Here is an 18,130-nt window from a genome sequence, read left to right as displayed (position 1 = left end):
CCTGACATCTGGGTGTCCTTCCTTCGATTCTGTACATGTCCCCTGTCCTTTTTAAAACATGCTTTGAAAAGCGAGCACCACAGTGCAGGTCTCATTGCCAGGAGGGGTGTCACCTAAAATAATAATAGCAGACCTGGGGTGTTTTTGGATCTCAGCGTGTTCACTTTGAAATAAGTCAGTAGCATTTTTTAAAACATGAAAATTTCATGTTCTAAGTTTAAAATAAACCAATTTTAGTATCCCTCACTGCCATATAGTTTTTTTTGTTAAACTTCACTTACCCCAGGAAAATTGGAATAACTTGAGCACTGTGTGTGTTTTCCACCTTCAGTCAGTACTGACCCAGTGACTCTATGGGGGGGTAGAGACCCCCATCAGCAGGCCAGCAAAGGGCCCGAGTAGGTGGGGAGATGGGGAGCAGCAGCAGCCTCCACTCCAGCTGGCTGCAGTCCACACCTCATTAGGTATGTGGCAGTGAAGCTGCACTTGACCGGCAGTCAATGGAGCCGATAATTCCATCTCAGTAATTGGAACTGTGCCCAGGAACAATTAAGCTTAGCTTTGACGGAGAACTCACTCTTCTGCCAGCTCTGCCTCGGGTTGTAAGTAAAGGAGCAAGTGCCAATGGGTGATGAAACACATCATTGTACACCTTTATTGTTTCAGTGATGGGAAACCATCCCACACCTGCCACACTCAGGGCCGTGGACTGATGAGATTGAGTCAGGTCCTGCTGCAAGGCAGTCACCTGACATCGCTGCCTCTTGCAGCCCTCAGTGCAGCTGGGTTAGGAGTGTGGGGCTCAGGGTAAAGGGACTTCTGAGCCAGCCCAGGCATCCCAGCCCTTATGACCTGTGTGGCAAAGTAGTTCAGAGCCCAGGCTGTAGAGCTAGACCCCTGGTTTCCCTCCCCACCCTGCAAACTGTAGCTGGATGGTCTTCGACTGCTGACTTTGTGTCTCTAAGGGGGATGATCATAGAGGCTACTGCAGACGGCTGAGATGATGGGGGGGTAAACCTTCCTGTAATGTCTGGCACACAGAAACCTACCTCTCAAGAATATTACCGTTAATATCCACTTCTGCTGTGTATAGCTTTCTTAAATACCGAAGCTTTATATTTTGCTCTTTAAAAGTAGTTTATGCTCTTTATAAGTAAATCAGAAAATACAGAAAAGTAGGAAAAATTTGCATGTATTGTCACCTGAAGCCAATCACTATTAGCATTTTGGATCCCATCTTTACTGTTTTCACGTATGCGTATGGGTGTACATGCATGCTCGTGCGGTTGCTGCTTGTTTTTAGTTAATTTGTAGTTGTAATTACACTGTGCTCTATGTGTATCTGGTAGCCTGTCCTTTTCTCTTACATAGTGTGAGCTTTTCTCATCAGTGTGTATATTCTTTGGGTTTTCTTATTCTATTAAGGAAAATTTAGCCAAAGCGTTTACATGGTAATTTCATTTCTGTATCAATTAATGCTAAGAAAAAGAGTTCTGATATCTTTCCAAAAATGGCATTGCCAAGAGATACGATTTCCTAAATAAGAGGACTAGCAGCTTTCTAGAGAAATGAGTTAAATACATGTAGTCATTTTGCCATTAAAGATTTGAGTAATATTTTAAAACACAGACATGCAAACTTTAACCTTGTTTATTTTTTTTCTCTCCTCAGGACAATTTTCCTAGTATTACTGTTTTCTCAATATGCCAGAAATGTTAAATTTCCTCTCCCAATTTACAAATCCAAGAAAGGATGGACTGCATATAAGTTACAGCTTTTCAAAATGTTCCCTGTGAGTAGTCACCTTGTTTTCCTGACAGTATCACCTTTGGTTCATTATGTAAAATGTTTATGTGAAAGGAGGGTTTTAAGCAGATCTTCCTGGGAGGACCATGTCTGTGTGGTGACATCAGGGTCATCACCCAAGGTGACATCACCCAAGGTGACATCACCCAGGTGACATCACCCAGGTGACATCACCCAGGTGACATCACCCAAGTTGTCATGGACGTAAACATGGCGGAAGCTTCTGCTTCTGTAATCCTCTTAGCAGTGGGAAGGAGGACAAGTGATTGTTCCCGGGACTGGGGGAGATCTGACTCCACGCTGCCTCTATAGGCACGCTGTCCATTATTTTTATTTTAGTAGCCAGACTTAGGGTTAAAGTAACTTTACCTGCATAAAACTGCTCTCGCTAAAGGTAATTCCATTCAAGAAGTAGGTTTTCAGCAGATCGGTGGCAGGTTTTGTCTGCAAAGCACTGACAGTGGTGGGATGTGGGGTGTGATACTCAGACTGAAGGAAGGCACGTGATGCGCCGACAGCCGCCTCTGTGGGCCTCACGGAGCCTTTTCCTCTGACTGCCTCAGATCATCCTGGCCATCCTGGTGTCCTGGCTGCTCTGCTTCATCTTCACAGTGACAGACGTCTTCCCGCCTGACAGTGCCAAGTATGGCTTCTACGCTCGAACAGATGCGAGGCAGGGCGTGCTCCTCGTAGCCCCGTGGTTTAAGGTCCCGTACCCGTGTAAGTATTCTGGTGGCCAGAGGAGCCAGCAGCTCCCAAGCGACCGACTGAGAGGAGTCGGAAGTTGGCAGAAGGCTCTGCAGAAGGAAAAGCCTTCTTTGTCCCTGAAGGTCTTGGTCATTAGAGGATTTGACACCCCCCCCAAAAAAAAAAAAAAAAAAAAGGGAGGTCCTGTCTCTGAAAGGCCATAATTAACACAGGGAGACTAACCGGTTCCCTTCTCGGAAGTAACTGGTTCTTTTGGTTTCACAAGGGTGAAATCCTGGACAAGGGGTCTCTAGCCAGGTGTGAGGTCTGGTGGCTAGGATTCAAGGGCAGCTGCTTAGAAAGGCAAGTGTAGAGCTACGCAGGACCCAGGCCACCGAAATGAACAGACTTGATTGGGAGGGGCCTGGAGATTAGCAAGAAAACTGCTAAGTATGATGAAATTTGTATTATCTTTGAATGGGCAGCTATAATCTTTTTAAAAATTTGGTCACAGCTGTCAGAGGTAAACTGATTCACAAGTGGGTGGAAGATGGATCTTGGTTATAATTTAAGTCTTGGATAACTCTTGGCAAAGTGGGGGTGGGGGGGGGCAGTCCCCAGCTGAGGCACCAGTTGGATTCTCATGTACTACCTTTTAGACCCCTCCCCAAAAGTGACTCGTGTAAATCCAGTGGTTATTAATACTTGGTGGTTCTGTTGTGAAGACTGTTCTGACACTTGGGGTTTTAATTAACATTAAAGCCCAAGTTTAGTCAGGCAGTGCTAATTTATTCTTCTGAATAGAAGTCACATCTTTGCACTTTACAATGACAAGGAGAGAAAGCAGGAAAAGCCAAGAATTTAGATTGGGTCAAAGATAAGTGTTCTAAGCATGCCAGATGATGGCAACATTGGCAGTTGTTCATTCTGTTCTTGACACATTTACAAACACTTAGTCTTTCTAAAATAACATTGTCATCAGATCCTATGATCTAAATATATATTTATGTATACCTATCCTTTTAGAAAAATACATGGTTTGTAAATATACCTATAATCTGAGATAAAATGAGATTGAAAGCCCACTGGCGAGGCAGTCAGGAGGAGGCATGGAAGGACAGGTAGGAGAAAGCCCCCAGGCACATGCTGGGTGGTCTTCCACTTGTGCAGGGGGCTCCCGAGAGGAGCTCAAACAGGAATGGGCTGCCCAGGAGAAGCAGCTATGCGTGTGCTGAGAGACCAGTGCTGCCCAGCTCCATGTCACGACAACCCTTCACTACCACGAGCTGCTCTACACTTAGCCCCCCTTGGAAAAGGCCACCCCAGAGAGCCAGAAAGATGTAGTCTTATTGACTTTCTGATGATTTGGCTTAATCTGGAAACCAGTTTTCGGATAGTATATGGTTCGTGTCTTTAGCATGCTAAGAATTACCTGGAGTGGTTGTTAAAATACAGATTTGTGGCCTAAAATGTCAACAGTGCTGAGGTTGAGAAGCCCTGCTGTGAAGTAACAACATAAATTAAAGGGTCTAGTTGTAAAGGAGAGATAAAATAACAGTAAAAATAGAAGGCTGGAAGCCAACAAGGTTTTTAATACATATGTATGTATATAGGCTAAAGGGAAAGGGATCAAAAATTGAGATTACAAATTTAAAATGTTGAAGTAGATGGAATAAAGATTTTATAAATCAAAATTAAGGACTTTAGGCGAAAGGGGAAAAAATAAAACAATAAAAGAAACTAAGAAAGTAAAAGGCAATTTCTGAAAAATAGCAAATGGAAACATAAGAATATCTCCCCTAAATCAAGACACTAAAATGAAGCCACAACATTACATCAGTAACAAGTTAACTATAAAAAATTATTTAGAAAATACAGAATATTGCTCAATAAAGAAATCATCTGCATGAGGAAAACCTGTTCCAAACCCACCCGAGATGACACGTTGACCTGCCTGTTGCTGCTGGCCTAGAGCATGCCGAGCTGTCATCTGTGGTCACGTACCTTGACCCTCTGACCACAGGCTGCGACTCTGTCCTCTGCTCGCATGGGGTGAAGTAGCCCCAGGTGGGAGCAGTTCTGCCCTCATACACACTCCAGGCATATTCTGCACATCTTAACTTCATGTGTCATCTTTTCTTCCCAAACCTGAGGTTGTTCCCCTTTACCAACAAGACAGAAGCCAACCCCTCTAGGGCGTGTCGAGCCCTTCCTAAACCTGCCTGGCCCACCCCATACTCGCCCTCTGCTGAGCACCAGCCCATTCCTGTTCACCTGGTTCTGCCCGTCTGCTGACGCTCAGGCGGCGACCCACTCAGAACATCCTCTCCACGTGTCTCCTGTTCTCCAGACCCTCCCCGGGCAGGGACTGTCCTCTTCTTGACCTCTGACTTGCACTCTTATGACCCGTTTGGGTTACCTTCATTTGATGTCTGACCATTACACTGCCTAGGTCTTTAAGTGTCCATTCTTTGCACTACGTTGTTGGCCCCTGCACAAGAGACCATTTTATCTGTCCATCTTTCTTTTTCCACTTGGCTTTATTCTTAGTGGCTGTGTTTTAACCAGTGCTTCAAGGGAGGAAGGTCTAGGGACTTGATCAAAGAAGTCTGTTCATTCTAACAATGCAAGTTCCTCATGCAATTTTATTAAATAAGATCTATGGCTTTCAAGGTCCAAAACGAGATTTTTTTTCATCCAAAGGTGTATCCAATGAAAAATTAAATAAATCCAGATACTCAAAATGAAGCTACCTGGGGACTTCTCTTTTCTTTTCTTTCTTTTTTTATTCTTTAAAGACAGCCGCCTTTTTATTGATTTGAAGCTTTTTTCTTTTTCCTTCCTTTTTTTTTTTTAAATTTTTATTGGGGGAATATTGGGGAACAGTGCGTTTTTCCAGGACCCATCAGCTCTAAGTCAAGTTGTTGTTTTCAATCTAGCTGTGGAGGGCGCAGCTTATTGGCCCATGTGGGAATCAAACCAGCGACCTTGGTGTTATGAGCACTGCACTCTAAACAACTGAGCCAACCAGCGGCTGCCCCCTCTTTTTGCTTAAAGGAAACTGTCTTAAATTTTCTATAACATGGTTTACTAAAAAAAAGTGTTGCTGTAACACTATACCTTGTGCCATGCTTTACTGTTGGGATTTAAATTTAGGTGGTGACTGTTCACTGCTTTTTCATTTGATGCCACCATCAGTTTGTACCATGCTTTGCACAGCAGAGTTAAAAATCCTTCTCATACAAATTGCTATCCCAACACGGCAGGCTGTGTTCCATTGTAATTTAGGTGACACTGGTTGTGAAACAGGAGGAGAAGCACCCACCTCTTCCTGCCAAACAATTTATTTTAGATAAGGATAGAGAACAGACCAATCCTGCTTATGGCCATCGTCATCCAACTCAGATACTATTCCCAGGCATCTAGTGCATTTGTGACTCAGGTTTGAATATGAACAGATTCTGTGAGCTTTGAAATCTGAGTGGATTTGATAGAGTCCTGATGTTCTGAATACACTGAGGTCCTGATAACGTTTGCTTGGCCCTCTAAGACAGTAAGGAGTTCACGTTTGTTTTCCTGCCACAGTTCAGTGGGGACTGCCCACCATCTCTGCCGCTGGTGTCATCGGCATGCTGAGCGCAGTCGTTGCCAGTATTATTGAATCTATCGGGGACTACTACGCCTGCGCAAGGCTGTCCTGTGCCCCACCACCTCCCATCCATGCAATAAACAGGTACGTTCCTGAACAAATGCATTCTTCATTGGGCCCCAGACCTTGTTCCTCTGCTCTTTGGTTTGGATAACCATGAAGAAGAAACCAAGAGTTCCAGCATGAAGGCAGCCACGCATCAGGGCTCTTCCCTGGCTGTTTGTCCTTAGATAAGTTGCTGCCCTCATTTTGCCCATTTTCCTATTCTGTAACGCCAAGCAGAATTCTCAGCCTTTCTTCCTCACAGTGACAGTCACGTAAGACATTCTCTATGAGACCATTCTAGACCTTAAAACTCACCAAAACAAGTATCAGACACTGCCATTGTTTGTTTCTTGGTTTGAGGTCATGAATGTTTGTCCCCTTTGATTCTTTTTTTCCCAACTGTTCTGAGCATAGATGCTGTGTCATCTATTCACAATTACAATTTATATATAGAGAGATAAAAGCAGGATAAATGAAGTCTGCAGAATCTGGAGGTTTAAGAGTTGTAGGGTTTAGGTTCTCAGCAGACCTGGTCTTTAGTTTCTGGATGCCGGGAGTGAATTGAACCCTATGGAGGCTTCAGAGAAAATAGGCACATCACCACCCCGCAGCCCTTTCCCAGGCAGCTGCTGCCCCTCCAAAAGGGATTGTATGTGATGAGATCCAATGGGCTGGTGTAAGCATCTCTGGCATTGGTTCTGTGAGGTGTTACAGCCCTGGGTTTTATGTCCTCCAGTGGAGCTGTGCATATGATTATATTACTTGTATATTGATTCTTTTAAAAAAGTGTCGGTGTTTACAGAATTACAAAGCATGTCCTTCCCAATGAAGCTATATGTAGTAATAGTAAAGGAATCAAATCAGTGGACAGCACGTGTTTGTCTTAGATCCCAACAAATGCCTCTGCTTTCTGGCTAAAGTCCTTTAATTTGGGACACTGTTTAAACACCTGTGTCTAATGTGTGGCTCACAGAGGTGCTTCTCAAAATTGAGTGCGTGTGGAGGATCCAGGTAAAGTGCAGGTTCTGCTTCAGCAGGTCTGGAGGGGCCTGGGCCTCTGCATTGCTAACCCCTCCTGGGGCTGCAGAGGCTGCCAATCTGCGGAGCAGGCTCTTGGCTCACAGCCATTTAGAGCATATTCCAGAGTGTCTCCCCCATTGAATGAATGTTTCTCCCCCATTCCTTTACATTTTAGGGGGATTTTCGTGGAGGGTCTCTCCTGTGTTCTCGATGGCATATTCGGTACCGGGAATGGCTCTACTTCATCTAGTCCCAACATTGGAGTTTTGGGAATTACTAAGGTACAAATACTTTTTTAATTAAATGACTGGGCCTTTACGCGTTGGTCCATTTCATTGATTGGTCTGTCCACCTGAGTTCCAAAAGGAAGGCCTTCAATTCTGAGATCTTCTTCCCCCTCCTGTTTTTTTTTTTTTTTTCATTTATGGGTGTTTGGAATGCTGGTGGTGGTCCCTCCTCCCTTGGCTGGCCTGGGGAGGCAGGCTCTCGGGTGCTGTCATTTCTTCATGCATTCTACAAATTTTTATTAAACACCAACCCTGTGCCAGCCTAACGTTCCAGGCACTTGGGATGCGTCAGTGAATAAAAAAGGAAAATATCCCCATCCTTGTATAGTTTACATTCTAGCAGGGGAAGACAAACAAGAAACAGTAATCACACTAATATGACAGACACATTGGGCAGGGTGGGTGGTGGGGAGTGAGGGTGAATGTTAGCTGGGCTGGTCAGGCTAATCCTCATTGAGAAGATGGCCTGAAGCCAAGACCTGAAGGAGGCAAGGAAGGAGAGAGCGGTGCAGGTACCTGGGGAGTGGGCGGGGGCACAGGCAGTGCAAAGCCCTGGGAGCAGGTCAGCATGTTGCAGATCAGCAAGGAGGCCAGTGGGGGCCAGGGCAGGTAAGAGCAGGTGAGGTCTTTGAGGTAACTGAGAACCAGGTCACGCAGGCCCTGTAGGCTGCTACAGACAGTGGAGGGGGGGGGGGGGTGCCCCTGGGAGACTCTGTTTGATCTGTTGTGTGTTTTGATTTTAAAGGATCACTTTGGGTGCTACGACGAGAGTAGACCATGGCAAGTGGGGGAGGAAGTAGAAACGGGAGACCAGTTAGGAGATGGCACTAGTTCTGTATGAGAGAAGGTACCACTTGTTACAGAAAAATATTGATCTTCCAGTAAAGAATTAACATGGTTTTCAAACCGCAGCAGCAGAATCCTTCTCTCTCAGATGAACTCAGTTGTGGACTAAGTGGGTTAGATAAGCCACAGTGAGTCACTCAGGTTGAACAGGGCCAGGGTTCAGAGTCCTATCTACTTACCTCTCCTTCCCACCCAACTTCAAACACGGACATGTAACCCTGGAGCTGCCCCACCTCACAGTCCAGCTTCTGTGAGAAGGTGCCTGCTCCTAGGCCTTTCACATTTATTACTGGCAAATAAACTTTATATCCCAGTTACCTAGGGCCAAAGCATGCTGTTTGCCAGGATGTTGAAGCGTGCAGCTCGGCCCCCGGCCATTGTATGTTGTGCAGCTAGAGACTCTTAGAACTGGTGCACCATCCAGGACAGCTGGCATGGGTCACAGGTCTCCCTTACCTGAGCCCTGTGTCCTAAGAACTTGGGGGTAAGCTGCAGCCTTCTGGCACTGTTTGGCCCCTGAAATTAGAATTCTCCCCCAAGCTCTCTGTGAGATTTTGTAGCCAGATAAAGGTAAACCAAATACTAAGTTTGGTTAGTCTTGACTGCACATTCAGGTGAGAGGGAGCAGGGCTTACATAGCACATGCCTGACACGTTAGTTGGTTTCCCTATAAGTTCCTCACAGAGCTCAGCCTCATGTGTGCAGATGGCTCCACCTGCTGCCTGTTGCTCCTGGCACAGGGCACGTAAGGGCTGCTGATGGGCACTTCCAGTGCCATCCCTGGGTCCTGTTGCTGCCAGCGGTGAGAAGCACACGCTGAGCACGGAGTGTCCGTCGCATGGACACAGAATGGAGCATAAGCCACTCAGTCTTTAGCCAGTTTGCTGCATGAACCTATAGATATATAACTAATCTGAACTCAAGCAAAGTTGTTATAGATGGAGGAACTCTTCGGGGAAGACAGTTTAACAAGCCAGCTCCCTTTCTGCATCCCTTTGAAACTCGTCACCAGCAGGGTCACTGTAGGGAGTAAAGGTGATGCTCATTGAGGTTCGCGTCTGAAACAAGACTGAGGTGGTCTGGAGAATGATTCCCCTTATTACAACGTGAATGGTGCCAGCTTATCCTGAAAGGCCACCTGCCAGCGCTTTTTAATGAACTAAATTGATTTTCCCTCTGAATCACTTCACCCAAGCAAAGGTGGCATCCGTTCAGCCTGGCATTGGGTTCCATTGCCCTGACTCATAAGGGGTTATAATCCAGCCATCTACACAAGTGCCTTGGGCTGGGGAGGCACAGCTTGCTGCAGAAATTTCTCTGTGGCCTGAGTCACGTAGCTGATGGGAGATTCTGTTCAGGAGAAAAGGAGGCACAAGTTCTGGGCTGTCTGCCTGTTGTCCGGCTGAAGGACTTGGAACAAGTCGCTTTTCTGAATAGAACTGAGGTCTGAAATCCAACGATTCTAGATCTGTGCTGTCCAATATGGTGGTCAGTAGCCAAGGCATGTGGCTGTTTAATTAAAATGAAAAATTCAGTTCCTCAGTCACATTAGCCATACTCGAAAGGCTCAGTGGTCACTTGTGGCTAGTGGCTGCCAAGGGACAGACAGCAGAGATACAGAGCATTTCCATCACTGCAGAAAGTCCTAGGGAACAACAGTGGTCTGGGTCTTGTATCAGACTTCCTGGGCATTTAGAAAAGAGGGTGACCTTCAGCTCTTCTAAGGAATCTGCCTCCATTTCCTGGCAACTTTAGTATTTGCTGTCCTTAATCCAGTTACGGCATTCCACGTCCATAGAAAGTCTAATTTGTTTGAGCAGGAGTTGAGGCTGCTTACCTCATTGTTTGTTCTGAAGTTCTAAGGGGGTCAGATGCCATGTGCAGGACTCCTGCTGAATGTGTGCCAACGACTGTCCCACAGAGACGGGCAGACATGATGGGAGGTGGCTGCTTTGGGGTCTAGCCCTGGCTCCACCACTTTCTCCCAAGGTGACCACCTTCCTGAGCCTCCATGCCCTAGTCAACAAGATAGCATGCCGGGCATTGGAATGAATAACTTGATGTGAAGCACTTAGCAGAGAGCCCAGCTTGTGGTAGGTACACAGTAAGCTATAGATACTGTCTTTATGGAGTATTGTTGAACAAACTCAAAGAGAATTTGGAGACTTTGGCTAGAAATAAATGATTTATTCAAGGGTCTTAGAGTTTGCAAATTGGGGACACCGCCAGGCAAAAATCCAGGAGTGTTCTGAAGAAGAAAGATAAGAATTCTTATAGTAAAAAGTATATTCTTGAGAATAATCAGTCCTGCATTCGTAGTCCTAGGATTGGTCCAGGAAGATTATCAGGCAGATGTCAGAGGGTGTGAAAGATGGAGGTCTGGTAGCACCCAACAGTCAGGTGGTCTGAATGCATGGGTCCTTCACGGAGTAATCAGAGGGTTATCTGGAGGTCTGGTGTATGTCCAGATGTATGTATATCCAGGCATTGACACAGGACGGGAAAGTTCCAGAAGTTCCCAAGCTAGTTAGAACAATGATAGAATCGTTTCCTCATGCCTCAACCTATTTGATTTTAGTAAGTAATTTAGTGGCTTGACTATAGTGACTCCATTTTATTTCTTCACCCTATTCCTCAATATTAAGCCATAAGTGTATTTCTAGGAATAGAGTAAAACCATCTCCCTGATTGTAGTATCTCCTTGGTGGTGTCCAGAGGACGCTCATTTCTCCTCTGCTGTATTCCACACTGTTGAAGACTTAGGAACGTCAGAAACAATGGCCCGGGAGGCAGAGCCGAAGTTCAGGAAGGAGGGCAGGAGGGAGGTAGGGAGGAGATTCCAGGGTGTGGGCAGCTGGAAGGGAGATGCAAAGGTTCTGTGTAAGCACCAGGAAGCAGAGACTTCAGGGCTGTGTCTGGTGTTTGGAATAGAGTATATAACAGACACTCCGTTAATATTTGTTGAACCCAAAAATGGCTTTGTTACTGCTTGGGATTGTTTGTTTTATTTTTGGCAGCATCTTAGGCAGATCAGCCTTGCTGGTTTTCATATAAGATTTATTGTTTTAAGCTGCCTGGGGCCAGCCTGGCCCTCCCCCGGCACACCTAACAGGGGTGCCTGACCCTGCTGGGAGGTGGTCCTGGCACAGGTGATTCCCTCTTCTTTTTCTCCAGTAAACTGTTACTCAGCCCTCCAAACTATGTCTGGGGACCCCTCTCCAACTCTTCGCACTGGTCTCCCACACAGCATACAAATTGCAGCAGTACCAGAATTTCATCATAAGCTTGTGACTTACTTATCTCTGTATCCCCCCCCACCAACTCTAACAAGTGCTAGTCACGTAATAGGTCCTTAAAACTGTTTGCTGAAAAGCAAGCCATTTATAAATGAAAGACTTCCTTATCGTGTAAGACAGCCAGCCGTAGGTCATTTTTACTGGACTTGCCAGTGCTTCCCTGCACTCAGTGGTGTATAGGAGGAGCTATGGAGTGGAACAATAAAGCCCGAGCTCCAGTCTCAACTGTGACTGGTTTTAGCTGGACAGCCACCTCTTCATTTGCTCAGTAAGATTTGACTCTGATTCTCAATCATCTGATCTGTGGTTCCTTTGAGAAGCTGCTGGAAGCTGGAGACCAGCATCGTCCGGCAGAACATGTGCAGTGGTCGCATTGTTCTGCCCTGTGGGTACCACACTGGCGCCCCCAGCCACAGGTGCCTGTGGAGCACTTGAAATGTGGCCAGTGCAATCAAGGGACTGAATTTTAAATTTCACTTCATTTTAATTGACTTGAAGATAGGTAGTCATCTTCTTACTGTAAATCATACCTAGAGCCCTGTGGATGTTTCTGGAACCTCTGTTATGGTTTAGCTCCTCAGGGTGTTTTCCTGGGAGAGGCAACACAGAATAAGGGCCAGTAATGCAGTGCCAGCTCCACCTCCTGCTACCTGGGTGACAGTGGGCTAGACGGAAGCTTCTAGAAGGTAGAGATCAGATTTAACAGATGGGAAATGATGCACGTGGTGCTGCAGAAGCCCGGAGTGAGGGGAGCCTAGCTGTGGAATCAAGGAAGGCTTCGCTGAGGGGTAGTGTTTTGAAGGATGTGTCTGGGAACCAGCCAGAAGCGGGACGTGGGTGGGAAAGGGTGTTCTGGACAGACTGGCCCAGGCCTCCCTGGTACCCTGAGGAGCAGGCGGTAAGCCCCTAGCATGGCTGGGGCTGGACACAGGGCACAGGGAGCTCGCCAGTGGGCTTGGCTCTCTTGGGAAGAGCTTGAGAAGTGTGTTTTATTTCACGAACACCAGAGGCCGTAGATAGGGCACTGACCTCCCAAATCAGTGTGTTAGAAAGGTCATTACACCTCAGTGGAGAGGACAGGTGGGCAGAGAAAAGGCCAGAGGCAGCAAGCCCAGGTGGGAGGCTATCAAATAGCCTGATGCTTGCCAGGCGTTGTTCAAAACTTTTTACATGTCGTCTCATTTAAGCCTCAAAGCAAAAACATGTGGGTTAGCCTTATAGAGATGAAGGTCCTGCCACCCAGAGAGACTAAGTAGCTTGCGCTGGTCACACAGATAGAGGTAGAGTGGGGATGCCAGCCAGGCAGCAGGGCTCAAGAATTCTGCAGTCTGTGTCCTCTAGTCTGTGCCAGCACTCACCAGTAAAACAACATGAGGGGAGGAAGTGCCAGAAACTTTGGGGGTTTTGTCTGATTCATGTACAGGAAAGGTGGAGTTGCTTTGGAGTGGGTTAACTTGATGTAGGGTGATTTCAGGAACCCAAAAGAGAAGCAGAGGCAAAGGGTAGCTTTTGCATTTTGCATTTGAGACACTAGGTCATCCCAGCCGTCGACTGTGGGCCTTAGAAACCAAGGGTCTGAGAAACCAAGGAGCAGGTCCACGTGGAGGTGACGTCACCCAGTGCTCAGAGAAGCAAAGGCCGAGTCCTGGTACCCCCGTCCCCGACTCCCCATCCCTACCCCCCCCCCCAGTGAAGGGGAGGAGAAGGGGACAGGATGGGAATGAGGAAAGGTGGTAGAATCTTTTTACTCTGGATGTCTATTGTAGTTTGTAGTAATTGTGCATTGAGATCACTCCTCATTATGAAATGAGACTGATCCCTCTCAATTAGAAAATGTAACAGTAAATCTAGATTTGAATGAGGGCTTTGTCACATTTGCCCCAGGAGGCCTGGGGAATTTGTGCTGAGCACCTGTCTCTGCCTCTGGTGTGTCCTGCAGGTTGGCAGTCGCCGGGTGATACAGTACGGGGCCGCCCTCATGCTGGCCTTGGGCATGATCGGCAAGTTCAGCGCCCTCTTCGCCTCCCTTCCGGATCCTGTGCTTGGCGCCCTCTTCTGCACGCTCTTTGGTAAAATTCCCTTTCCTTGATGGCCAGCTTCGCTCGCAGGCTCCTTTTCTTTCTTCCCATTTGCTAAGTTTTCATAGGGATCATGTTTTCTTGCTAAATCCCTTCAATAAGATTGGAGGTAACGATGCATTTCTATTTTAAAATACAAAAGGATACACCTTCAAAACATAAAAACCAACCCCACTCTCTGAGTTGAATTTATGTTGAAGGTAGAACCAAAAGTAGAATATTGGGCTAGGAAAAATAATGATGAAATTTAGTCTCTTTAATTGGTATTGCTAATTGATTTGACTCAACCTGTCTTTCCCTCCGAGTGGGCTGTTTAAAACTGTGAGCATTTTTAAGATGGGACTCTATTTGATCTTTGTGCCATTTAGTTGTAATCAGGGGCCAGATATTTGGGTGGGTTTCCCAACTTAATTGAAATGTTTGTGTAGAGGTTTCAGGGGAGAACCAATTCCTTAGTTTTCCGTTTGGTCTAAAGAAAGCATAGTGGGATGTTTATGCCCTTGAATAAGCCCAGGGGGTGCTTAGGCCAAGGGTCCTTTCGATCAGCGACCCAGGTGGTCACATTCCGACCCCCACGTCCTGTCACTGCACTGGTATTCTTATTTCTGATGGGACAGAGAAAGCACATTGTAAGGAGTCTGTCTTTGACAGTTGTGAGTTAATCTGTCATCCATGCTGTAAGCTCGTCCATGTGAGCTGAGGGAACTTGCTGTCTGCTGTTTTCTCCCCAGGCATGATCACAGCTGTTGGACTCTCCAACCTACAGTTCATTGATTTAAATTCTTCCCGGAACCTCTTTGTGCTTGGATTTTCCATCTTCTTTGGGCTCGTCCTTCCAAGTTACCTCAGACAGAACCCTCTTGTCACAGGTAAGCCACACACTTTGAACCTTGGGAGTGGGAACTGCAGCCTCCAGGTCACAAACAGCTCATCACCAGTCAAAGAGGACTTGGGAGCATCGGGAACTGTCTTGGTGAACGTTCATCTATGAACTTGGATAATTAAGGTCACGCGAACGTGCCACTGTGCGCTTACACAGTGGAAAGTTCGCGAACTGAATTGTCCGACCTTCATATGTATTTCATTCCAATCTCATTTTGCCTCAGTTTGTTTGGAAGCCCTTTTGTATTTTCCCACATGAGCTGGTGTGTACACATAACTGATGTGGCATGTTAAGGTCTCTCTCTCTTGTTTTTTTTTAACCAGGACTCTCCTTTGGGAGAGTGCCTCTGTGTAAAACCTTTTGATTTCTCAGACTAAGGCTAAAAACTGTACAATTTCTTGGAACTATATACTTTAAAGTACATGTTTTTCTACTGGAATTGTAGCTACTTTGAGTTCAAGATTAACCTTTTAAACCCCCTTTTAAAAAATTTTTAATACCTCAGTGTCATGAAGACATTTGATGCAGAATTAGGGACCATTTTATGTATATGTGTATACATATATTTTTTGAGGTGAAATTCACATAACATAAAATTAACCATTCTAAAATGAACAGTTCAGTAGCATTTGAGTACCTTCACAGTTGTGTAGCCACCGCCTCTTATCTAGTTTCCAAAACTTTCTCACCTGAAAATAAAATTCCATACTCGTTAAGCAGTATATCCCTATCGTCCCACTTCTCCCAGACCCTGGCAACTACCCATCTGCTTCTGTTTCTGTGGCTTTGCCTATTCTGGGTATTTCCTGTAAATGGAATCACACAATAGGTGACCTTTTGTGCCTGGCTTCTTTCAGTTAGCATGTCTTTGAGATTCATCCATGTTAATAGCATGTACAAGTGTTTCATTCCTTTTTATGGCTGAATAATAGTCCATTATATGTATATACCAGAATCTGTTTATCCATTGATTAATTGATGGACATTTGGGCTGCTTCCGCCTTTTGACTGTTGTGACTAGTGCTATTATGAACATTGGGGTGCAAGGACAGTCAGTCCTCATTCGTGGTGGTTGTGTCCTGGGGAGTCACTGTGAGCGTGGAATTAGCTCATCCTGAGCTATTGCTGCTCGGGGAGAGGCGGCCAATAGCAGTAAACTGGGGCCGGCACGCAGCTCATCTGACACACGTGTTTTCTCCACAAGGCGTATCACGGCCTCGCTGCTGCTCTGTGCGTGTCCGTGAATGACTGAGAGCACCACACGTATCCCTTTTGGCTTTACAAGGAAATTATAGTGTGGAGGTGAATTCACAAATACAGAATTGGCCAATAATGAGGATTGACTCTATTGGGTCAAGCGACTATTTTCGATTCTTTGGGGTATACATCGAGGAGTAGAATTGCTGGTTCCTGTATGGAGGATGCCAAAAAAAAAAAAATACACATTTTAAGAAACGAAAAAACTGTATTAAAATTGTAATACTAAATATATATACCCATAACAAAAGATGAATACAAGTCATGTGTATACATTTTTTGGGCACCTCTGGTATTTTAAATAGAGAAATGTGTGAACTAATAACAAGGAGATTTCTTGCTGCTTTTGACATTTTAATATATCACATTCATGTGATATTTTAATAAATCTAGTTGCTCCTAATTGAAAGCAGCTAAACACAAATTAGTAATACAGGATTCAGAAAAGCCTTTGTTTTATTGCAGATATCACAAATATTTTTGTTGTCTTATTATTCACTATGTAATTCTTTTCAGCTTTATAGCAGCCATTTTTTTTAAAAAAGTCTGTAAATCCTATCAATGGCTTCATAGTTCATTATAGGGTGAACTTCACTCTGTTAGATTTATCGTCCATGCACCATTGTGAGGAATTTTCCTTATGGAGGTGACTTTTGATCACTGTTGAAGGTATTCACAGTAGCTTAAAGCATCACTGGCAAAAATGTATCTATCCAGGCACAGCGGGCATTTACACTTCCGTGCATTGCATCGACTGGCAATTCGTGCTCGTCCCACTGCTCCTTTCCAGGGAAGGGCAGACCTGTCCTGGCTGCTAGCGACCCAACTGCTCTTTTCTGTTTCTAGGGATAACAGGAATCGATCAAGTGTTGAACGTTCTACTCACAACTGCTATGTTTGTAGGAGGCTGTGTAGCTTTTATTTTGGATAACACCATCCCAGGTATGTGGTATATATCAAACACGCTTATTACATATGTGGATTACTTTTTTTGCCAAATAAATAGGGGAAGCAGGAAGAGTAAGTCAGTTCAAAGCCATCACTGGTTAAAACTGTCTTTTCTAAAGTGGTTAAGATGACGCACTCAGCCTCCTTTTATGAATCAGGTTTTTGTTAATAAACTTACTGGGTTGCTTTCCTCCTTGCTGAATAACTTTTCAGAGATAGCAAGTAAATTCCTTCCTCATGATAAAGTGGCAGTAGGTGCCTTGGGCATGCTCCGGGCTGCCTGTCCTCCCTGCACAGCCTTGCCCAGCGCTCTGCAGCTTAGTTTCATCGAGTTCACACCCTCCTCTGAGCCAGCTGGTAACAGCCTACAGCACGTCTCCTCCTTGGGGCGCCTTAAATGAGTCCTTCCTGAGGCAGGCCCCAGTCAACTAAGACCAAAAGACAGCAAATAGGGTGGGCACAGGCCTCTGCCAGGATGAGTGACTGACTGAGAGGTTGTGTGGAGGCAGCATCTCCAGTACCCATAATGCTGGTTTCTCAGCTGGGTGCGTTCTGTGCAAAGCACTAGGTGGTGAACTAGACTGTGATACGGGTCTGCCTTGCAGCCTTCCCAGCTTCCTAGAGGAGGCTGCTGTGCACCGTTGTAAAATGCTGCCGTAGGTACCCTGGTAGACGAACCTGCCATCAAGGAAGGGTGACACTTGTTCTTGAGCTTGAAGGTTTTACTGAGATTTTACCATTAAAACAACCCACCTCCAAAAAGTCTCAATCAAGAGGTTGCTTGAGAAACGGGATGAACATGTCCGGCTAGAGGAAATCACATGTATGAATAGGTGGAAAGTGTTAGATTTATGGAGTCAATAACTAACACCCTCTTTCTCTCCTAAGTCAGAACTAATTGAGGGAAAGGCACATGAGTCAGAGATGGAAATTAAAATCAGCTTTGTTACTGAAACACCGATGGGAGGGCATAGCTTGGACGTCAGAAAGTACCGAGGACCCTCAATGCTGCCTCACAGGCTCACGCCCATCACGTAGGCTCGGGCACAGAAGTGGAGTGTTAGGTATCCATACAGCTAAGAGCACATGCAGCCCTCCTCTGCACCAGATCTGTTAAAAAGTCCAGGAGTTGCTGAGCCCTGTGGGCCCAGATCTTTCTCCCTGACTCATCAATAAGGGTACAGAGTGGCCCAGAATTACACCAGGAGAAGTTCATCCTCACGGGAGCCTGACAAGTGTGTGTGTTGGGCTGGGGGGGTGGGAGGGGGTGTATGACAAGTGCAACATGCACATGCGCTGAAGTAGAGGAAAGCGATATAAAACTTGGT

The 18,130-nt window shown here is 45.7% G+C and overlaps 1 protein-coding gene across 6 annotated transcripts in view; it reads left to right on the top strand.

Moving 5' to 3' along the window:
* SLC23A2 (solute carrier family 23 member 2) overlaps positions 1–18,130 on the top strand; it is a 116,075-nt gene that overhangs the window by 92,666 nt on the left and 5,279 nt on the right. For all 6 annotated transcript variants that reach the window (XM_074317751.1, XM_074317754.1, XM_074317750.1 and 3 more), the window contains 7 exons: positions 1,672–1,792; positions 2,370–2,526; positions 6,079–6,226; positions 7,383–7,488; positions 13,576–13,705; positions 14,446–14,583; positions 16,701–16,796. In XM_074317751.1, the coding sequence (XP_074173852.1) occupies positions 1,672–1,792; positions 2,370–2,526; positions 6,079–6,226; positions 7,383–7,488; positions 13,576–13,705; positions 14,446–14,583; positions 16,701–16,796 (896 nt within the window). The remainder of the gene's footprint in view (positions 1–1,671; positions 1,793–2,369; positions 2,527–6,078; positions 6,227–7,382; positions 7,489–13,575; positions 13,706–14,445; positions 14,584–16,700; positions 16,797–18,130) is intronic.

This window comes from Rhinolophus sinicus, linkage group LG13 (assembly GCF_036562045.2).
Source record: "Rhinolophus sinicus isolate RSC01 linkage group LG13, ASM3656204v1, whole genome shotgun sequence".
In the NCBI taxonomy this organism is placed as follows: Eukaryota; Metazoa; Chordata; class Mammalia; order Chiroptera; family Rhinolophidae; genus Rhinolophus; species Rhinolophus sinicus.
The sequence above is the reverse complement of the archived record's forward strand: the minus strand, read 5'-3'. Positions and strand labels throughout refer to the sequence as shown.